The sequence below is a fragment of the Oncorhynchus masou genome, chromosome 21, assembly GCF_036934945.1.
Source record: "Oncorhynchus masou masou isolate Uvic2021 chromosome 21, UVic_Omas_1.1, whole genome shotgun sequence".
In the NCBI taxonomy this organism is placed as follows: domain Eukaryota; kingdom Metazoa; phylum Chordata; class Actinopteri; order Salmoniformes; family Salmonidae; genus Oncorhynchus; species Oncorhynchus masou.
The window spans coordinates 16,206,998-16,230,646 of NC_088232.1; the positions used below are offsets into that span (position 1 = coordinate 16,206,998).

Here is a 23,649-nt window from a genome sequence, read left to right on the forward strand (position 1 = left end):
TATTTTATATTATATGATTTCATAGTAATAAGAATATACGCTGAATAAAATAGAAAATATATTTTTCCTATTCCAGAACGAGTTGGATACGATATGAAAGGGCTATGTTTAGTGTAAAAGTAATCATTTGAAACAGGTCCTATGAGCTAGATTTAGAGTTATTTGGCAACTTTAGTTGTGAATGAGCCAAACCTCATAATGTCTTAGAAATCAAAACATACTGTATTTGGCCTGCATGATGCCACTATGGGCAATTGAAAGCTTGCGCTCTGTTCCTTGCCTCAGGCTGCACACGCTGTTCTCTCATTAAGTGATCATATTTTCACCCATCAGACTATTTATTCTCAATTTAATCTGACATTTTACTGATATGTAAAAGTAGTTCCGATTTGGAATGGACCATTATCAAATGGACAGGAACAGGGGCAGGGTAAAAAAAAGATATGCACTCAAATAGCGAATGGAGGCTGCGTTCCCTTGGTTAGTTTTTCAGTTATGCAGAACAGAGCATGTGCTTAATATAAGCAGCTGAGAAATAAATATGCTAGGATCCTCCTCATTTTAGTGGCAACCATCAAAACTCTGCTTTCAAACGGGATTTGCATATAGAAATGTCTGGCCTTATAAGAAGACATATTTCATTCCACGCATCTACCACTGTTTCAGGAGCATTCAGCCTTTTGCTTCGCGATAGGTGATATTCCAAATCAAATCAAAGTTTATTTGTCACATACACATGGTTAGCAGATGTTAATGCGAGTGTAGAGAAATGCTTGTGCTTCTAGTTCCGACAGTGCAGTAATAACCAACAAGTAATCTAACTAACAATTCCAAAACTATTGTCTTATACACAAGTATAAGGGGATAAAGTATATGTACATAAAGATATATGAATGAGTGATGGTACAGAGCAGCATAGGCAAGATACAGTAGACGGTATCGAGTACAGTATATACATATGAGATGAGTATGTAAATAAAGTGGCATAGTTAAAGTGGCTAGTGATACATGTATTACATAAAGATGCAGTGGATGATATAGAGTACAGTATATACGTATACATATGAGATGAATAATGTAGGGTATGGAAACATTATATTAGGTAGCATTGTTTAAAGTGGCTAATGATATATTTTACATCATTTCCCATCAATTCCCATTATTAAACTGGCTGGAGTTGAGTCAGTGTGTTGGCAGCAGCCACTCAATGTTAGTGGTTGCTGTTTAACAGTCTGATGGCCTTGAGATAGAAGCTGTTTTTCAGTCTCTCGGTCCCAGCTTTGATGCACCTGTACTGACCTCGCCTTCTGGATGATAGCGGGGTGAACAGGCAGTGGCTCGGGTGGTTGTTGTCCTTGATGATCTTTATGGCCTTCCTGTAACATCGGGTGGTGTAGGTGTCCTGGAGGGCAGGTAGTTTGCCCCCGGTGATGCGTTGTGCAGACCTCACTACCCTCTGGAGAGCCTTACGGTTGTGGGCGGAGCAGTTGCCGTACCAGGCGGTGATACAGCCCGCCAGGATGCTCTCGATTGTGCATCTGTAGAAGTTTGTGAGTGCTTTTGGTGACAAGCCGAATTTCTTCAGCCTCCTGAGGTTGAAGAGGCGCTGCTGCGCCTTCTTCACGATGCTGTCTGTGTGGGTGGACCAATTCAGTTTGTCTGTGATGTGTATGCCGAGGAACTTAAAACTTACTACCCTCTCCACTACTGTTCCATCGATGTGGATAGGGGGGTGTTCCCTCTGCTGTTTCCTGAAGTCCACAATCATCTCCTTAGTTTTGTTGACGTTGAGTGTGAGGTTCCGCCCAAACTCTCTATGTCATGAGCTCTCTAACGCTGTTCTTGCAGCTACCCAGTGCCTAATTTGGTAAACCAAGTGAAATCTGTTCGGGAACATCGATAGTAACATGTTTGCACAACTTAACATATTTCATTAAACTGTTGACAGCCCCTTTCACGAGGAAGAGGAGATGGAAACGCACGTTGGTGAGATATTGTGTGGCTAAAGGTACTGTGTCAGCCTATTAAAATGGATAAAAAATAAATGCCCTATTACTAGGCTATTCAAAATCAAATAAAACTTTCATTGTAGGTCAACTCTGTAAACTGCCATGCACAGTAAATGAACCAACAGCATTGTCTACCGTAGTCTCCAGACTCATGTATAAAAAGTTTGTAGCGTAGCGTAATGTTACCAGACCATCCAGTATGCATCATACTACAGTCCACACTCAAAGTCCAATACTAGAATTTGTTTCATTTTTAGAATATAGTCTAGACCATTTATGTACATCTTAAATCTATGGTTTTTGGGGTGTTTTTTCTGCCTGCGTAATAGGCTATTAAACTGTGTATTGTATAACGGCGCAAACATTGCGTAAGCATACGCTGTAATATGTGTCTGGTTGTTTTGAATTCATCCAACATCATCCACAACGACCCTGTTTTCCACTCAGCTTCAACCAGTTGTTGAATGTCTTTCTTCAAATTGATCTATTACAGTGAGGTGAGTTTTTAAAGCATGAGACTGTTTTGATTATGTGTTTGATGTGATTTTAATTGTATTTGCATTGATGTCAGAGTGGTTAGAGGGACAATGGAGCCCGGAGTACCAGGCCAAGAGCGACCAGAGTGCATAAAAGGAGATTACAGTGACAGGAATTTGACTGAGATCATGACTCATGACTGCTGGTGTGGCGGTAATATGGTCACTGCAACAGCCTGCCCTAATATATACTCAGTTGTTTTTTTTCTGATTGCATAAGATTTTGTATATTTTTTATGGCATTTTACCATTACTTAACTAGGCAAGTCGGTTAAGAACAAATTCTTATTTTCAATGACAGCCTAGGAACAGTGGGTTAACTGCCTTGTTCAGGGGCAGATTTTTACCTTGTCAGCTCAGGTATTCGATCTTGCAACCTTTCGGTGACTAGTCCAACTCTCTAACCACTAGGCTACCTGCCGCCATGGCATTTTCATAATGTGGCATGTAAGCTATCACTCTTTTCAATGGTCCCTATTTTGAAAAGGAATACAATTTTGTAAGTCCCCAAAGAACCAAACAAACTGCAAACAATTGGATGTAGGAGATGCTGAAATGGCACATTGTACTGCAGCCCGGCTATCTCGCCAACCTCCCTCAGGTCTCCCCGGTCCTCACAGCCATTTCCTACAGATGGCCCGGCAAGCTGTTGGACTCCACAATGTGTAAACAATAGAAACGGTCCCAAGCTGACTACGCCATCTGAGAAATGATCACAACTAAGGGTTGTGTATCAATGACTCCTTTTGTCTGGTACTCAACCTGGTCTTGCTTTCACAAGGCTATCTGGCATTCTGTGGGTCGGCAAGACACGGCTCCCACACTTAACGTACATCAAATACTAAAACAGACTTTGTGTTGATATATGTGATGAATGATATACATACTGTAACTATGGTGTATTCATCATCAAATCAGTGATATATTTCACATGAAAGACGGGTCCCTTGGAAAGTTCTCTGGGACACTAGATGAGTATCTCTCCCCTCATTCTTACCCCCTCCTCAATTTGTGCGTAAGTCATCTCTCCTCATTAATTCTGTCAGTCTCTGTACTTTGGTAGCTGTGGTCCTTCAGCCCCCCCCCCCCCCCCCCCCCCGGTCGTGGGGAAGCACACCTCAGAGAACTGTGGGCCAAGTTTCTTTGAAAATGATGTTCTTTTGAGGTCTAAAGGTGGCGTCTACAAAGCAGGCTCTATCAAAATCCCATCTCTCCTCTCTTCTGCCTCCCCAGTTTATCCCATTTTCACCAGCTGCGATGCTACACCACACGGTGACACTTTTGATATTGCTTGGCTGTACCCTCCCCTCCAATCTACCTCTTTCTCCCCTCCACCTCCTCTCCCCTCCCTTTCCTCCCTCGCTCTCTGAGCGGTATCTTCATTCCCCGTCGCTCTGAGCCGTAACGTTACTCCCCTGTAGTCACAGTATGACAGCAGAAAAGGGGGGAAGGAGGAGAGGAATAACTCCCGGGAAGAGACATGCTGTGCACAACAAGCAGTACATAACTGCCATATGTAATCATCAGTGCCTGAGAGATGGTTCCTCTGCTGTTTATTCATGGTGATATCAACCCACCTACAGGACTGGTAATGAGAGTTAGGGTCATTCATCCCAATTCATCCAAAGTAACCTCATGTGAACTCGGGAATGGCATTACAGTTCAATAGGAATACTCCATGTTAAATTCCACTGACTGGAATTGAAATGGAATTGACCCCAACTCTGCTATGGAGACATTTCCAAGCTGAGTTCCAAGGAAATGAAATAGAATTGACCACAGCTCTGACCTACATACCAGTGATCAACAGTGGGTAATAGTACAGGAAGCTTACGTTTGATTTGGCATCACTCTATGGTTCGTCGCTCAGTTTCCCTTTGATTTTAGCTGGGTTTATATCTAACTAATTGGCCTAATTTCCATGCATCAGTCTTAATGTAATCGTGTTAACTGCTGATAAATGGCAAAATGGTTGGCTTTGTGAAGGTGGGGGAGATGGATGTTTGTCGCACTCTCGTCAGGCTCTCTCTCTCTCTCTCCATCTCTCCTCCTCTCTCTCTCCACTAAACTCCCACTCCAATCAGTCTCTTATCTAAGAAGATCTGGAATCCAATTGCTCAGCTGATAGATGTCAAAGCCCTCGACTCTCTCACAATACTTCTGCTCCTCTCTCAAGATCATCCCATGGGGGGGCTTGAACTGCTTAAAGCTTTCCATTTTAGAAACTGTATGAGATCTGGGATTGTGTGTGTGCATGTGTGTCCAAGTGTGCAGATTGCTATGTCTTGGAAAGTCTGTCTTTCGGAGTGTGAGTGTGTGTGTGTGTTTTTGTTTTTGTGTATCCATGGAGGCAAGTGAACATATGTATGTATACAAGTGATGACTTGTCTGTGTGCATATCTGTGTGTGTGTGTGTGTGTGTGTGTGTGTGTGTGTGTGTGTGTGTGTGTGTGTGTGTGTGTGTGTGTGTGTGTGTGTGTGTGTGTGTGTGTGTGTGTGTGTGTGTGTGTGTACTGTTTTCATATTGTATATGAGATGAGCGGCGTGTAGAATGGTAAAGAATCTGATATGATCTACAATAGATGAAAGCAAGCCACCACACACTCTCATCTTACATGCATGAGGTCGAGTGTGCTATGACGCGCAGGCTTTGTGTGTTTGTGCATGAGTTATTGACACCTTAATTCGTAAAAATATGGAACATAATTTCAATCACTATGACGAGATGAAGATCACTTTATTTTGCACAGAAGGTCCGACTGAAATTGAACTTCCTCTTAACCCAACCCCTCCGAAAGACACACATATACACATACAGTACCAGTCAAATGTTTGGACACACATACCCATTATAGGGTTTTTCTTAATGTTTACTATTTTATACATTGTAGGATAATAGTGAAGACATCAAATCTATGAAATAACACACATGGAATCATTTAGTAACCAAAAAAGTGTTAAACAAATCAAAATATATTTTATATTTACTTCCAAGTAGCCACCCTTTGCCTTGATGACAGCTTTGCACACTCTTGGCATTCTCTCAACCAGCATCATGAGGTTGTCACCTGGAATGCATTTCAATTAACAGGTGTGCCTTGGTAAAAGATAATTTGTGGAATTTCTTTCCTCCTTCATACATTTGAGCCAAACAGTTGTGTTGTGACAAGTTAGGGTTGGTATACCGAAGATAGCCCTATTTGGTAACATACCTAGTGCATATTAGGGCAAGAACAGCTCAAATAAGCAAAGAGAAATGACAGTCCATCATTAATTGAAGGCATGAAGGTCAGTCAATCTGTAATATTTCTTCAAGTGTAGTCTCAAAAACCATCTAGCGCTATGATGACACTGCCTCTCATGAGGACCGCCACAGGAAAGGAAGACCCAGAGTTTCTGCTACAGAGGATAAGTTCATTAGAGTTACCAGCCTCAGATTGCAACCCAAATAAATGCTCCGCAGAGTAACAGACACATCTCAACATCAACTGTTCAGTGGAGACTGCCTGAATCAGGTCTTCATTGTCAAATTGTTGCAAAGAAACCACTACCAAAGGACACAAATAAGAAGATGAGAGTTGCTTGTGTCAAGAAACACGAGCAATGGACATTTGACCGGTGGAAATCTGTCCTTTGCTCAGATGAGTCCAAATTTGAGATTTTTGGTTTCTTTGTGAGACACAGGATAGGTGAACGGATGATCTCCGCATGTGTGGCTCCCACCATGAAGCATGAAGGAGGTGTGATGGTGCTTTGCTGTTGACACTGTCTGTGATTTATTTCGAATTCAAGGCACACTTAACCAGCATGGCTACCACAGCATTCTCCAGTGATACGCCATCCCATCTCGTTTGTGCTTAGTGGGACTATCATTTGTTTTTCAACAGGACAATGACCCAACACACCTCCGGGCTGTTTGACCAAGAAGGAGGGCTATTTGACCAAGAAGGAGAGTGATGGGCGCCCGGAGTTGTTGTTGTGGGGGTAAAGTTCCTTTCTTAAGGGCACAACGACAGGCAATGGCATCTAGGCATCTTTGATATTTACAAGATATTTCCAGTCGCATCTGGGATTTGAACTGGCAACCCTCCGGGTTGGATAAAGGCGATGCTGAGACGTAAGTAAACACTTATGGCCTTCAACAGAGAAGAGAACTATGGTGGTTTTATTGGAAGCGAATGCCAGGTTTTGATCAAATGTGGTATGGGGTGATGGTGGTAAAGCTTTTGCTCTGGGTCAGAACATGTCACATGTGCTCCCTCTCCGGCCGCTAGGTCACCAGGCTGCTCGTTATGGCGCACACCTGTCACCATCATTACGCGTACCTGCACGTGTTCAGACTCACCTGGTCTCCATCACCTCCCTGATTACCTTCACTTTATATGTCACTCCCGTTGGTTCCTTCCCCAGGCGTTATTGTTTCTGTTTCATGTCTGTGAGCTGTTAGTGTTTCTTGTTTTGTATTATGTTGTGTTTATTTATTAAAATATGCACTCCCTGAACTTGCTTCCCGACTCTCAGTGCACATCGTTACAGAATAATGCCTCACCTAAGGGAAGCATCAGGGAGTTTTTTTTTTCATTTTTTTTTCAGTTGGAATGACTTTGGGTCCGGGAGCCGCTACAGGCTCTCATGCTTCAGACATATCACCACGCTCCCCTGCCTCCACTGGCTCGCCAGGCTCCCCTGTCTCAGCCGCTCGTCGGGCTTTCATGCCTTCGCCGGATCGCCAGGCTCCCCTGCTTCCACCGGCTCGTCAGGTTACCGTGCTCCAGACGGCGACAAATTCCCGCGCATCAGCTGGGGTAACCGCTCAGCTCCTGATCCCTGGCATCAGCAGGGGTAACCGCTCCGCTCCTGATCCCTGGCATCAGCTGGGGTAACCGCTCCGCTCCTGATCCCTGGGATCAGCTGGGGTAACCGCTCCGCTCTTGATCCCTGGGATCAGCTGGGGTAACCGCTCCGCTCCTGATCCCTGGGATCGTCCCTTTGATTGGCGTCCTGTGGCTGGAGCCGAAACCGCCGGGGAAGGGTTACCGTCACAAGAAACACTATGCTCTCTCTCCAGCGCTCTAGGTCGCCATGCTCCTGCGTCTCTGTCGGATTGACAAATTTCCCGTGCCTCAGCAGAGGTGACAGGTCCACTCCTGATCCCCGGCATCGTCATTTTGGTCGTCGTCCTGTGGCAGGTTCTGCGCGTCGTGTGCTCCCTCTCCGGCCTCTAGGTCACCAGGCTGCTCACCATCATTACGCGCACCTGCGTATCATCAGACTCACATGGACTCCATCACCTCACTGATATATGTCACCATATATGTCACTCCCGTTGGTTCCTTCCCCAGGCATTATTGTTTCCATTTCATGTCTGTGTGCATTTAGTGTTTCTTGTTTTGTATGGTATTGTGTTTATGTATTAAAACACACACTCTCTGAACCTGCTTCCCGACTCTCAGCGCACATCGTCACATAACATTACATTTAAACCATAAGTATTGCATTTCTTTTTCGAACAATTCTTAGAAAGCCATTATCCAGTCTTTGCATCAGTTCATGAAAATTCAAACCAAACCATCAGTCTTGTCTTCTTTTCTCGAAGAGCTGTCTCCCAACTGAATTGCCTGTCAGGTTTCTCTGACTATACCCATTAGTAGTTTTAAAGCCATATTATTCAATTATAGGTGCACACGTCGTCACGTTGAAAAGAGAACCTCTTTTGTGGAGCTGTTAGCGGTTCAGGCCATCTTCTCTTTTTTTTTTACATTCTGCCACATTATTAATTTACACGCATACCTGGAAAGCATTATGAAGAAAATGCATCATGCTCATCAATACGCACAATGGAAGGCCTTTTCTGGTCTTTAATTGTTTTAAAAGCGTCTGCGTCATTGTGTGTCTAGGTCGGTGTCTGAATGGTAAAACAACTTGCTGTCATATGGAAAAGTGTATTTAAACTAATTGAAAAAGTTTGTTGAAACTTGAAATTAACTCACGATGGTGTTGCCTCATATATTTTTTGGTCTTCGGGAAGTGGATCTTCTAAAGACGTCTTGCCATCGTATGACACATCTTAAGATGTCTAAGTAATCCCCCTCTCTGATTCTGATAAGAACGCCAAGAGTCACAGTCACTCTAAGCTCAATTATTGATAATGCACTTTATCCCCGCTTGCGTAACTCTGAGTGGAGTTATCTAACTCTCTTTTCTAAGCATGACGAAGGGTTTTGAGAACGTTATTCATTCATTCAGTGAAATACTGTATAATGATCATTCCAATAGAAGATATCCCGCCTCATTCTTGGCCAGTTTATTAGAGTACAGTCACACATCAGTTTATTTTGGCGTTCGAGTAGTAAACCATAAATACCCATTCTTCTTTTTCAGCTATCTTTCATGCAGAATATTTCACTAGAAACAGTGACTGGACTTCCTCTTAATGAGAACAAGATAAGTATATCAGCCATGGAGCAGCCAGTCATAGGGTACAGCCAGAGAGGAAGAGGGGAAACGAGAGGATTTACTCCGCCCAAAATCTGTCCTCGTGAGAGAAGCCCGTTTTTGTGTGGTGGTCTATATGAGAGTGCCGAATTACGGGAGTCTTATTTGATCTAATAGAAGTTTCATAATGTTTATGCTGACATAAGTATATACAGACATAAATGGTTGCGTGTGGCATTCCGACAACTTAGAGAAAACAACTCAGTTGTGCCTGTTGTTCGCGCACGTGTCTGCCTTCTCATTGCCTAGAATGGTCCCACCTGATCTCGCCTTCCTAAAATCATTAAGGACATGTATTTCCATTGTTAGAGCGGTCACTCGGCTATCTTTTCAATATAATAGATAATCTTTGGCACAGCGTCTCACCCCAATGCTGGCAAGACCATCACCGCCAGGGCCTGGGCTCAGGCCAATCCCATCATGCATTTCTGCTGGGCAGCAGGATGGGAAATTGCCCTGCTGTGTTGTCTTAATCGGATGGAGCCCACAGACTTTTTATTATTTTATAATCTGGTTTATGAAGTTCCTTCGCTGCCACCTGATGCTGGTTTATCTATCCATCTACCAATCTGTCTAAAAGGATGTAACTCCCTTTGACCACTTTCTATTAAAACCGTACTTTATACTAAGCTAAGTGTACCAAACATTAGGAACACTTTCCTTATATTGAGTGGCACCTCCTTTTGTCCTCAGAACAGCCTCAATTCGTCAGGGCACAGACTCTACAAGGTACAATGTTGATGCCAATGCTTCCTACAGTTGTGTCAAGTTAGCTGGATGTCCTTCGGTGGTGGACCATTCTTGATACACATAGGAAACTGTTTTAGCGTGAAAACCCAGCAGCATTGCAGTTCTTGTTAAGTCAAATTGTTGCACTTGAGGTGAAGCAAATTTTTTATCAAACGGCTCCATGCCATCAACAGATCTGTTGTTTTTTGACATGTACACTGCAAAGTCTCAAAGTTCAACATCTTGCCTCCATCAAAGGTCTCTCTTTCGTCTTTTGCATCTGTAAAGTATATATTGCTTAACCTCTGAAGCACCCCTCAACAAGGCTGCAAGGGCACTTCTGAAGCTAAATGCTTCTTCATTGATTAATTGAGTAATGATTGCATATATTATTCAGTATCACAGGGCAACCAAATCCCCCAATGGAAAGAGAAGAACTGAGGCATGCCTGGTGCTGCTTATTTAACCATCAGAAGTAAAATAAGACCATCGACGGTGTATTGTAGGAGCTTCCTTGATTATGATGGACTGTGAGAAGAGATGAGTGATATATTTGCAACGCCTACTGCATTCTGATGCATTGATACTTTGTAAATAGTATATGTACCCTGTGTAGTTTGTACTCTACAGTAGGCCTGTCTGAAGTGCAAATGCTGGGACTTAAATGCAAATGTTATGTAAATGTTTATGTGATGTGGCCATGCTCCCACTGAGGGCCAGCTGTTCTACTTGACACACAACTAGAGAGGGAGAGGTAGAGCCAGCTGGTCCTTATAGCCTTAGAATACACACGTGCATGCCATCAAACATACACAAGACGCACACACACACAAGCATGCCCACACACACATACACTCAGACACGCACACTGACATACAAGCACACACACACACACATACACACAAAAGTCATGGCTATGAACTGCCTGTAGCCCCAATAACTACTTGAACTTCTCTACAACTACAGAAACAGAGTACATCTCTGTGTGTTTGGGTTCACTCAATTCACATTACATTTGGAATATTGCTCGATTTCCACTCTAAAGACATTCTCCTGGGGTCTTTCTTCTTTCATGTATAATACATGTGAACTGGAGAATTCATTCCTCAGAACCTCTATTGCTAATCCCTGTTGGAAGGAATTATATTTAACTTGTATAGGTCACAGTATTTCCCATGGGGTCTGGGATAGAGAATATCAGCTGGTGAATTACGACTTATCTGACCCAGGTGAGAACATTAGTCATTCCGAAACCTCTCGTGAGACTTGGGTTCAGGAACCAGGTGAGGCAGAACTAGACAACTTACACACCCTCCCAAAATTGATATTTTCTAAGACTTTGGCCTACTTGGTCCCCAACACTTTAATGGAATGCCAGTGGTTACAGAGTTTTTCTCTATCGTCATGATAGGGAAATGGTTGCTGGTTGGGGAGTGATGGTTGCTGTCGTTAATAAAAATGAATAGTGTTTTGCTCCTGTGCTTCGCCGTGTAGTAATTTGGCTGTGTACATCACACATCACAGCTCACTGGTATCATAATTTCTGGAGTGTGTGTGGTTTGTGTATTCATAGTTCTTTTTTTGCAACAAACATCTTCACCAAACATTTTGATGAAATTATTTTCTTTACAAAAAAGGACAAAGGACAAACACCAATAATCAACCCCATATTCTAATAAAAATTGTTTGGTGGGATCATGGGCTCACATTATCCTACTCTCACTTCGCTTTGAAAAACTATTCCTCCTGTCAAAGCCTTTTAGTTAATCCTCTGCCTCTCTCTCCTATTTCTCCTCAGCTGGGATGACTTATATCTTTGGGAAAGGAGGAGGCCTCATTACGTTCAACTGGCCAGCCAACGAGAGGCCAAGCACGCGCACAGACAGACTGACCATAGGGTTCAGTACTTCCCTAAAGGATGGCATCTTGGTCCGGATAGACAGTGCTCCGGGTCTGGGAGACTATCTCATGCTCCACATCGTAAGTTACACTATACTCTTGCTCTGTATCTTTTATTTCTATGTCCGTTTCTCTGTTGTTCTTTCACTCGTTCTCTCTTTCTCTCTTTTTCTCTGTCTCTCTCCTGCTTCGTTTTCTCTCCCTCTCTCTCTTTCTCTGTCATCATCTCACCATGTATCCCTGCCACTGTATACGAGTTGCATTGGGTTATATCCGATGAGGAGCTGATGTGTAAAAGGACAGTGGCTAGGAGATTAATTCACATGATGTGGATGATTTTGTGGTTTTCTGTTCTAGATTATTGTGTTTTGATGTTGTTATATGAGTAACACAGAGTGACGTCAGGAGTGGGGGGGTGTGTGTGTGTGTGTGGCGAGTGGTCTGCACGCCGGTGGCTCTCCTCCTGTTAGTGCTGATCTCATCTCATCATGCTAGATTTCCTTCATTCTCCCCGGAAGGATCTTCTAGTCTTGGCAGTGGCTTTACGCACACACGCACACACACATATGCACAGTTTGCACACACGCATAAATAAGTACTCAGCTAAATTTGTTGCTATTTTATTTGATTTTATACTAATACAATTTCTCAGATAAATAGATTTTGTTTAACAATAACTATATATTTCTTTCATAAAGGTAGAGGTAAAAATGATTGACACCCCTAAAGGTTATTGTAAATAAAGTAATCCAAAGTTTAGTATTTGGTCACATATTCCCATGACTGCATCAATCTTGTGACTCTAGAAACGTTGCAGTTTGTTTTGGTTGTGTTTCAGATTATTTTGTGCCCAATAGAAATTAATGGTAAATAATGTATTTTGTCATTTTGGAGTTTTATTGTACATAAGAATACAATATGTTTCTTACCACTTCTACATGAATGTAGATTCTACCATGATTACGGATAATCCTGAATGAATTGTGAATAATGATGAGTGCGAAAGTTACAGAGGGTCAAAGGTCATACCCCAAGACATGCATGAGGTTAGCGAATCTGGGGGTAAGATATTTGACCCTCTGTAACTTTCTCACTCATTATTATTCACAATTCATTCAGGATTATCTGTAATCATGGTAGAAACATATTATATTCTCATTTATAATCAAAAATTACTCCAAAATGACACAATACATTGTTCACCATTTATTTCTATTGGACACAAAATAATCTGAAACATAACCAAAACAAACTACAAATACATTCAACAAGTTTGTAGAGTCACAAGCTTGATGTAGTGATTGCGTACTAGGAACATTTGACTACTTTATTTATAAACTAGTTAAATAAAGGTAAAAATAAATAAAAATAAGACTCTTAAGGGGTGTCAATAATTTTGCAGTAATTGTGTAGGGAATCATAGTACCATCCAAACCGCTGTGAAATATATTTTCCATAACCAAAAATATTGTATTTTCAGCTGTGTAAAGCTGGTGTACAAAACCGAAAGTAAAATAAGCAAAAATAAAACGTAAGAATGGGAAGCATAGAAATAGCACAGATAGAAAAAGAACAGACAGGTCGATAACTCACGTTTTTTTCTGTGAATTTGGTTGGGTCGCACAACAAGTTACATATTGTAGCTTTAAACAAAATACCCATTATTGTTTTGCTTACAATATAGCTATTTGAATATTTGAATGATTTATTTTATACAGTCATTATTGCTAATCTTTATCAAGGTTGTCAATAATTTTGGAACCCACTGTGTAATTATGCTAGATTCACATACACACTCACACACACATATGCTGCACACCCACATACATGCATTACACATCTACACACACACATGCATACCAAATTACACATCTACACACACACATGCATACCAAATAACACATCTACACACACACACATGCATACCAAATAACACATCTACACACACACATGCATACCAAATTACACATCTACACACACACATGCATACCAAATTACACATCTACACACACACATGCATACCAAATACACATCTACACACACACATGCATACCAAATACACATCTACACACATGCATACCAAATTACACATCTACACACACACACATGCATACCAAATTACACATCTACACACACACATGCATACCAAATAACACATCTACACACACACATGCATACCAAATTACACATCTACACACACACATGCATACCAAATTACACATCTACACACACACGTGCATACCAAATTACACATCTACACACACATGCATACCAAATAACACATCTACACACACACATGCATACCAGATTACACATCTACACACACACATGCATACCAAATTACACATCTACGCACACACATGCATACCAAATTACACATCTACACACATGCATACCAAATAACACATCTACACACACACACACATGCATACCAAATTACACATCTACGCACACACATGCATACCAAATTACACATCTACACACACACATGCATACCAAATTACACATCTACACACACACATGCATACCAAATAACACATCTACACACACACATGCATACCAAATTACACATCTACACACACACATGCACCGCTACACACCACCACACACACTTACCTAATTGAACATCTACACAGGCACACACAAACTTATACTCACACAGTCTTTGTATTTTGTCTTGCCCTTTAAATAATTAAGCTGTGAATTTCGATAGGGTCGTCAGTAGGATCACTGAGAGATTTTTAAAATTGTTATTCTTTATAGATTTGGCTCTTAGATATACTCATAAAGAATCAGAGTCTATAGCGCTGTCAGTGGTGGAAAAAGTATTCAATTGTCATACTTAAAAGTAAAGATGAAAGTCAAAGTGAAAGTAAAAGTGAAAGTCACCCAGTAAAATATTACCAAAGACTAAAAGTATTTGGTTTTAAGTATACTTAAGTATCAAAAGTAAATGTATAAATCAATTCAAATTCTTTATATTAAGCAAACCAGACGGCACAATTTATATTTGTATTTTTTATTGACGGATAGCCAGGGGCACACTCCAACACTCAGACATAATTGACAAATGAAGCATTTGATGTTTAGTGAGTCCACCAGATCAGAGACAATAGGGATGGCCAGGGATTTTCTCTTGATAAGTGTGTGAACTGGACCATTTTCCTGTCAAAATGTAATGAGTAATATGGGTGTCAGGCTAAATGTATGGAGTAAAAAGTACATTATTTTCTTTAGGAATGTAGTGAAGTAAAAGTAAACGTCGGCAAAAATATAAATAGTGAAGTACAGATACCCCCAAAAACGACTTATGTTCTACTTTAAAGCATTTTTACGTAAGTACTTTACACCACTGAGCGCTGCCTTACTCCCTTTTTGTGGAGTCCTGGTCTGTATAATGTATAGTTGGTTTGCCTGGCAGAATGAAAGCAGTTCCATTGGTCTAATACATTGTGATTTTTCACACTCTGTCCAGTGCTTTTATCATCACTGGTGAATTAATACAATATATAAACAAAAGCATGTGGACACCCCTTAAAATAAGTGGATTAGGCTATTTCAGCCACACCCGTTACTGACAGGTGCATAAAATTGTGCACAAAGCCAAACATTGGCAGTAGAATGGCCTTACTGAAGAGCTCAGCGACTTTCAACGTGGCACCGTCATAGGATGCCACCATTCCAACAAGTCAGTTTGTCAAATTTCTGCTCCGCTAGAGCTGTCCCGTTCAACTGTAAGCGCTGCTATTGTGAAGTGGAAATGTCTAGGAGCAACAACGGCTCAGCCGCAAAGTGGTAGGCCACACAAGCTCACAGAACGGGACCACCGAGCACTTGAAAATCATCTGTCCTCGGTTACAACACTACTGAGTTCCAAACTGTCTCTGGAAGCAACGTCAGCACAACAACTGTTGGTCAGGAGCTTCCTGAAATGGGTTTCCATGGCCGAGCAGCCGCACACAAGCCTAACATCACCATGCGCAATGCCAAGTGTCTGCTGGAGTGGTCTAAAGCTTAACGCCATTGGACTCTGGAGCAGTTGAAACATGTTCCCTGGAGTGATGAATCACTCTTCATCATCTGGCAGTCCAACGGACAAATCTGGGTTTGGCGGATGCCAGGAGAACGCTACCTGCCTGAATGCATAGAGCCAACTGTAAAGTTTGGTGGAGGAGGAATAATGGTCTGGGGCTGTTTTTCATGGTTTGGGCTAGGCCCCTTAGTTCCAGTGAAGGGTACAGCATACAACGCTATAGCATACAATGATGTTCAAGACGATTCAAGACAAAGTTGGGGTCAATACAGAATTGGTTTGTCGAGACCGGTTTGGAAGAACTTGACTGGCCTGCACAGAGCCCTGACCTCAACTCCATCAAACACTTTTGGGATGAATTGGAACACCAACTGCAAGTCCGACCTCATGAATGCTCTTGTGGCTGAATAGAAGCAAGTCCCCGCAGCAATGTTCCAACATCTGGTGGAAAGCCTTCTCAGAAGAGTAGAGGCTGTTATAGCAGCAAAGGGGGACCAACTTCATATTCATGCCCAGGATTTTGGAATGAGATGTTCCACGAGCAGGTGTCCACATACTTTTGGTCATATAGTGTATATTCCAACTAATTGGATTTGTTCATAAATGATTGACCTTGTCCTGTATGGCTGGCTGCCTCAATGCCTCCACTCTCTGTAAGGGGATGGATGGGGTAGAAAAATCCTCTATAATTTGTCTTTCTCACTCACAAAGACACATGTACCCACACACACATTCCTCTATCGTTCTCTCTTTCTTTCTTTCACCCTCTCCATCTGTCCACTGTTTTATTGTGGCTCTCGAGTCCGGTCTGTTGGGACTCCTCCGGCCTTAACGGGCGGTCAAAGCAATGGCACCACACCAGATCTCCATACATGCCCTCCCTCTACGCTCCACCTCACCCCAAATTGGGACCTCTTTCCCGGGGAAGGGCGGACAAACACTGGCCCTGCCAAATCAGCTCAAATCTGGAGCACAAACCTGCAGTTAAGGGAATTGAGACATTTGTGTGTCATTATAGGGGTTGATTCAAACTTGGCTTTGTTTTACATGTTGAAAACTACATTAAACAAAAGCATACTAGCTTATTAACAACATATTATTAAAGTAACAAAGACCTATCAAACCGTTTGTTCAGACAGTTAATCATTCAGATGTTGTTCAATCTACAGTATATGAACTCTTGATTTAAAAAACAAAAACATAATTTTTTAATCACTCCCAATTTCCCCCCCTGCAGCTCCAAATCAAAGCAATGATAGGCCTAAGTGTCATGGTTTTGGCCTTTAAACAAAGTCAAATGATTCCACACCATGATATTGGTCATGTGTTTTATTCTGGGACATATGCAACAGACTGGGGTCTCGTCCTCTACACAGCCCTGACATGCTGACTTTGGCTAGAAAAGACCGGAGAGTGAGGTGGGGAGAGAGAGGAGGAGAGCGGGAGAGAGTGGAGGTGAGGTAAAACAACAGATTGTCCCTGCTGTCCCCCAGGGCTCTGGAGCGTTAGCAGGTTCACCGCCGTCGGTTCCTCTTGGGCTGACTCAAGACGTGGCATTTTCACCCGATAAACGTCCATCCTCTGACCTTTGTGGAGAGCAGGGATGGAGGTCCACCTCGTTGTGGACACGCGGGCCCCTGAGGCTGGGCAAATGTCACATCCACTGTCCTTCAAACATGTCACATCCACTGTTGCAGATGTCGACTGCCCAAATGGCAACCTGGATAGAGGAATTAGAGGAATCAGACAGAAACAAGATACAAAGAGTGTTTACTCACTGCACTCGTTATTCTTCATTGTGCTGGCTGGCTCATAGTGCAACAATACTGTATATCTGCAAAATTGCTCCACCTCTGGCTGTCTTTGATTGTCTTCTCTTCGTGCTGTGGTGTCAACAGTAAGATGAACGGACTGCTCTCAGTCTGGGGGAAGTGGCCTGACATTGAACGTTTTGGCTTTTGAGTCCTAAAGCATCAGAATATGACTCAGTAGAGAATTCCTCCATTTAAGTTACAACAACATGCATATGGTCAGAGAACCTGTTTGAGCGAAATCCAGATGTGCAATTTGGTTGAACAAGTAAAATTTGCGGCTTGAATTGATTCATCCAATGGCAGTTTATCATCTGGGAGTCACATCTCATTACGGTAGCAGGCTGGTGCTTCCTAAACTTAGCAGGCCAAAGCCAAGGGGAACCCATGTGCTTAGGTCAAAGGAATGCTGTGTAATGTGGTGCCATATTTCTTCCGGCAGAATGAAAAGTCTCTCTGTAGATTAAAGTCTTCATCGATCTGAGGATCAGGCGTCACCAGACTGCTCCTCTAGCCAAATGGGCCATCTGCCTAGATAAACCAGTGCCAAGGAGTCTTTCCTCTCTCGCTCTCGCTCTCGCTCGCTCTCTTTCTTTTTCTCTCTCTTGCTTTCTACCTATATCACTTGGGCTAGCTCCCTTCTTGATATATTTTTATTTCAGCAGTTCAGCAATTAATCTCTTCTTGTTCTTTACCTCTTTTTCCCTTTTGTTCTTCTAAACTCAAAAACTAATTGGAGAAAGTTTGATGATGAAAAAAGTTATTTGTAAAGGAATTTTGTATTCACTTTCTTCCTCTCCCCTCTCTTCTGTAATCTGCTAATGGAGGAGTCCCTGTACCGAGATGCATATTTGTTGGTGGGGAAACGCTCTCTAGTCATTAACGACAAAAGTCTTCACTTCCTCCATACCGCTGCACAGCATGCTGGGTAGCGTATAATTAGAGCCAATCTGAATGTATCTTCAAATTGCTACTCGCACAGAGAGTTTTTCTTTTTACATGGGTGGTCGGGCAAAATATCCAATCTGGCTTTAAGTGGAGCTCTTATGACAATTATTTACAGCATTCTTTTCCTGCTGCATTTATGTAAAAAAAAAATAGAAAAAAAATGCGTGGCCTTAGTTTATGGCATCGCTTCCATTGTATAGCGAACCTCAAATGGACTATACTTACTGCAGTTAACCGTGGTTAAATTAGGTTAGGCTAGACGTTTAAATAGTTATAGCCAAATAAAGGGAGTACAATCTCTTTGAGTTGAGAATCATTACCTGGTCGTTCTCCACGTATCGACAGCGGACGCACACAAGAAAAAAAGGACAAATAGCCCAGACACTAACATCTGTCGCCACCCCACGTGTTCCAATAAGATCCTATAAGGCAGAGAGATCAGAGTGTACAGGAAATCTATAGTGTTGATAGGTTCTAATCAGCGGGGAGCATAACTACACTTCGCCCGTTGATTTTCAATCAGGAGAAAAACCTCCTCTGCAGACGCATCAATATGCCACGGGCCTTCTCCCACTCTCCCACTGCTATCAGCTGGCACTAGCATTATGGGAGAGAGGTAGCACATTACCTGTGCTTGTTTCGACTGGGGACGAGAGCTGCCATTATAGGTGTAATAGAACTGTTCGTTTCCCTCTGTGTTAGGATTGTGAAAGCTTGACGGCACACACTCCAAAGGAAAAATCGGACTTCATTTTTAAACCACCTAGCTGACATTGACTGTTGTTTTCATCGAACTGGTGGTGAATTTAAGAACTTAATGTGATCATCTTGTGTGTTCCTTTCAGAAACAGATTAGCTACAAGTGAGACACTTGCCAAATGGTCTTGTAAAACAGCTAGCTCCTTAGGTAGAGTAGATATAAAGGTAAGAAGATATTACTGAAGTGTGTGGGTCCTCGTTGGCTCAGTTGGTAGAGGATGGTGCTTGCAATGCCAGGGTTGTGTGTTTGATTCCCATGGGGGACCAGTATGAGAATGTATGCACTCACTACTGTAAATTGCTCTAGATAGGAGTGTCTCCTAAATAACTAACATTTGAATGTCAAAAATGTCATTTTCCCTTCAAAGGTATTTATTGATAGAAAGACGTTTTAATGAGTAAACCCACTTATTGTGATTTTTTTTACTGAGCTGATTCCCTCCCCTGATGGAAGTAATCAAAGGCAACATCTGCATCAACCAAGCAGGACAACAAGACATCCCATTGTCATTCATTCGAATGAATAAAGCAGGCAGATGTAAGACGTACTAATGAGGGCCATAGCAGGATAGAGTACACTGTGAAAGGGAGTCGTTATCTAGCCATCTAAATAGCAACAAGACCTACTGGAGACAAGCGGGAAAGGAGTTCTAACAGTTTTTATTTCAAATGATTGGTTTGATTTAGCCTGAATCTAAGGAGAAAGGGAGAGGGGCGAGATTACATCCCGTCCCATCTTGTTCCTATTTTTTTTTTAAGTATCAATATTTGTGTATAAAATTGTGTTTGGGCATAAATTATGTTGGTTTGACACCAAGGCATTTCCAATTCGACATTTTATGAAGACAGAGGTCTTTGCAGTTATTGCTACCAAGCCCATTGTTTTTTTATGGGGAGCATGACAAGACACCCCGAGATACCAGAGATGCCTCATTAGACTCTGACTGAGGATATCAAACAGTCATAGTCTTGTCACAGCGAGGCAGGTTAAATGCTCTGGAAGTCTGTAAGGATCAGGGCAGACACTTTCTGAGGGTTTTCCTTTCATGTGTCCCTCCCTCCTCAGAAAGACCTAACTTTCATCTCTATTATCCTGGCTTTATGAATCAATACTTCAAGGTTTAATATTACCTCTAATGCTGTTTGAAAATCTAACACGCACACTCACACACACCGACACATACTCACACACACACACACGGTGTCTGTCGCTCTCCGTCTCTCTCTCTCTCAATTCAAGTCAAAGTGCTTTATTGGCATGGGAAACATATGTTTACATTGCCAAAGCAAGTGAAATAGATAACAAACAAAAGTGAAATAAGAAATATAAATTAACAGTAGACATTACACTCACAAAAGTTCGAAAGGAATAGAGACATTTCAAATGTCATATTATGGCTATATACAGTGTTGTAACGATGTGCAAAATAAATAAACATAAATAAGGGTTTCATTTAACATGGTGTTTGTTCTTCACTGGCAACAGGTCACAAATCTTGCTGCTGTGATGGCACACTGTGGTAGTTCACCCAATAGATATGGGAGTTTATCAAAATTGCATTTGTATTTGAATTCTTTGTGGGTCTGTGTAATCTGAAGGAAATATGTGTCTCTAATATGGTCATACATTTGGCAGGAGGTTAGGAAGTTAGCCTAGAGGGGGGTGTAATGCTCCCCCTCGCCAAACCCCTGGCCCTTCTTATCAGCATGAGTAATGGAATCAGTTTAGGATGGAAGTCATAATTATATGTTCCCTCTTTGGAGAAAGGCAGGCTTAGCTGTAGCCCCTTCAGGCTTCTTTGTGTCTCAGAGCGAGCAGGCAATAGTTGTAATACGATCCCCCTAAGGTATATTTCTGATCTGGAAGTTGCATTAAATTGGATGGTGGTCGGTTTTGATAGCCAATGAATTTGAGCTGCGTGTTTTTCAGAAGCGGCCGAACCCAAGCTGAGATGAAGCAGGAAGATGGAAAACAAATGCACTTGGCCACAAAGGTCAGGTCCAACGCTGCCTATCGATTCGCCCGGTCCGTTTCGGGTTTGCGAAAACTCGGAAAATAGACCGGCTCAGAAAACTGGAGAGGACGGTGGGGGATGAGTCCGGATGGACCTACCTTAATGCCGGTTTCAATTTCATTGGCTAATCAGTTCCCATTCCCCGTCCTCGCCAGCCTGTCGTTTGAGTGACACTGATGGATTCTCGATAGAAAGTGGAAAACTGTCACTCTGTTTTGGCTTGTTCTAATGTGGTCAGAGGTATAGCGTTGTGACAGGCCGGGTTTGCCAATACTTAGGAAGTGCTGAGACTGATGTGAGAGCGGGAGGACCAAGTCTCTAAATGTGTACAGTAACTTCAGGGATAATCATTGTAAGCCAAGGGGAGAGTGGAGCTGGGTCTCACATTGTGTTCGTTGTCACAGTGCTCACTACCAAATAACTGTCGAGTGCTGTGAATTGGGCTGTAATTTCTAGGTAAAGAGTGTAAAGTGTGAGAAACAGCCCCGTCTCTGCTGCTGCGTTATTATTATCGGGATAATAATAGCAGCCCTGCAGCTGAAGCTCTAGTGATGTCATTGGCCCTGAAAGGAGTTGTTTGAACGACTCATCATGTTTTAAACATGGCCGGCAGCTTCTGAGAGGAGATTTGCATAAACAGCTGTCTCTGAGACGACGGCCGAGGTGTCGGCGGTCTGTAGGCGTATCCCCGAAGACAGTGCTTCAAGAGGGAAGGGAGAAACTTGAGTTCTGACTTTCAATGGATCACTTTTATTATCCGTCTTTCTCCCCCCCCCCAAACAAATCTGTCCTTCACCATCAAACTTTTACCACAAAGAGAGAGAACATGCGATTCTCTCGAGCCCGAATATGTATTTTCTTTTCGCACATAGGCAGGGGGATAATGTATTAATCCGTAAGTGGCACAGAATGTTTTCTGTCCATGTTTTTTGTTATGCGTTCACCGTATGCAGGCCATCATTTCCTGTGAAAATTGCTGCCGGTCCGACTAACCTCCACCTCTCCAATTGGCTAACAGCAGGGGGCAGCGGGAGGATAGAGTTCTTCTCAGAAATCCTTCGTTGGATTTCTTTATTCACAGTCACCTCCTACATGCAGACACACCTTCAGATGGAGTTGGAGTGTGTTTGTGTGAACGCCGAGCCAGAGATGACACGCAGACAGTAATTATCACACTCGGTTTGGCAAAGTGGATATGGTGCTCTACAGGACAGTATGTTGAACAGACATGTGGCTCAGACATTTGATTTGATTTGATTGATTAGGATACCCATTAGCCATTATGACATAACGAAAAAGACATTACAGACATAAGACTTTACAATTTACACGCATATATACATCAACATGTAGTGTGTGTGTGTGTCTGTGTGTGTGTGTGTGTGCATCTATCAGTTACACATATTTCAGTACATACACACAACCAGTAGGTCACATGTTCGAAAGGCGTTGTGCCGTGAGGTGTTATTTGCGGCTCAGTACTAGCCTCGTACAAGGAAAGATGTTCCTTAAATATAAAATATAAATTATGTATGTATGTATGTATGTATGTATGTTTGTATGTATGTATGTATGTATGTATGTATGTATGTATGTATGTATGTATGTATGTATGTATGTATGTATGTATGTATGTATGTATGTATGTATGTATGGCCTCTCTCAACAGTGACAAAGTAGGCCAAATGTAAGATTTCATAACAACTAGACACTGATACTGGTAGGTGAACACAAATAATACAACTTCAATCAAGCTTCAGTGGCTATTCAATCAAGTCACACATCAAGTTTCAAAGCATTAGATTGTAATAATGTTAGATTGGATATGATTATGCCATCATCTATGAAATCAGCTGTCCATCCCTAAGCACGACTCAGATCAATTCTGTCCTCAACAGAGATGGATATTAAAGGGAGTGTCTATTTCCACTCGCAAAATAAAGAGAAGAGCTTTTTAGCCAGTCTTAATATAGAGAGGATCCAGGAAGGGCAGCATTTCCTTTTCAGTTTTTGACTTTGTGAATTATCAAAAGAGAGCGTAATGAAACCACAGAATAGTGGCAGTTTAGTTGAAGGTTTTATAGTAATCAGAATGATATAAAAGTGTGAACGCATCCATGATATCCCAAAAGTAGGGTAGAAAACAAACTTTGTCCAACTGTGTATAGGCTGGTTGAGTCTTTGCTATACTTTTATTTTGGGTTTGGAAGCAGTGTTATTGCACCCTTTTCTTGACGGTTTTTCTAAACGGTAAGATGCAAAAGCTATCACTTTTTTCTGTAACCCAAGTTGTTAGAAACACCGTTTCTTTCTTCTTGTAAAGGCAGACTCCTTTCATCTGAACATTTATATGGTACTAGCTCTCACTGGGGTAGAGAGAAACTTGAATCAGTAGTGGGAAGGATGGTCTGCCCT

The 23,649-nt window shown here is 42.1% G+C and overlaps 1 protein-coding gene across 10 annotated transcripts in view; it reads left to right on the top strand.

The window, feature by feature from the left end:
- Positions 1-23,649, top strand: part of nrxn3a (neurexin 3a) — a 470,965-nt gene that overhangs the window by 342,316 nt on the left and 105,000 nt on the right. For all 10 annotated transcript variants that reach the window (XM_064927553.1, XM_064927554.1, XM_064927555.1 and 7 more), the window contains one exon: positions 11,568-11,749. In XM_064927553.1, coding sequence (XP_064783625.1) covers positions 11,568-11,749 — 182 coding nt within the window. The remainder of the gene's footprint in view (positions 1-11,567; positions 11,750-23,649) is intronic.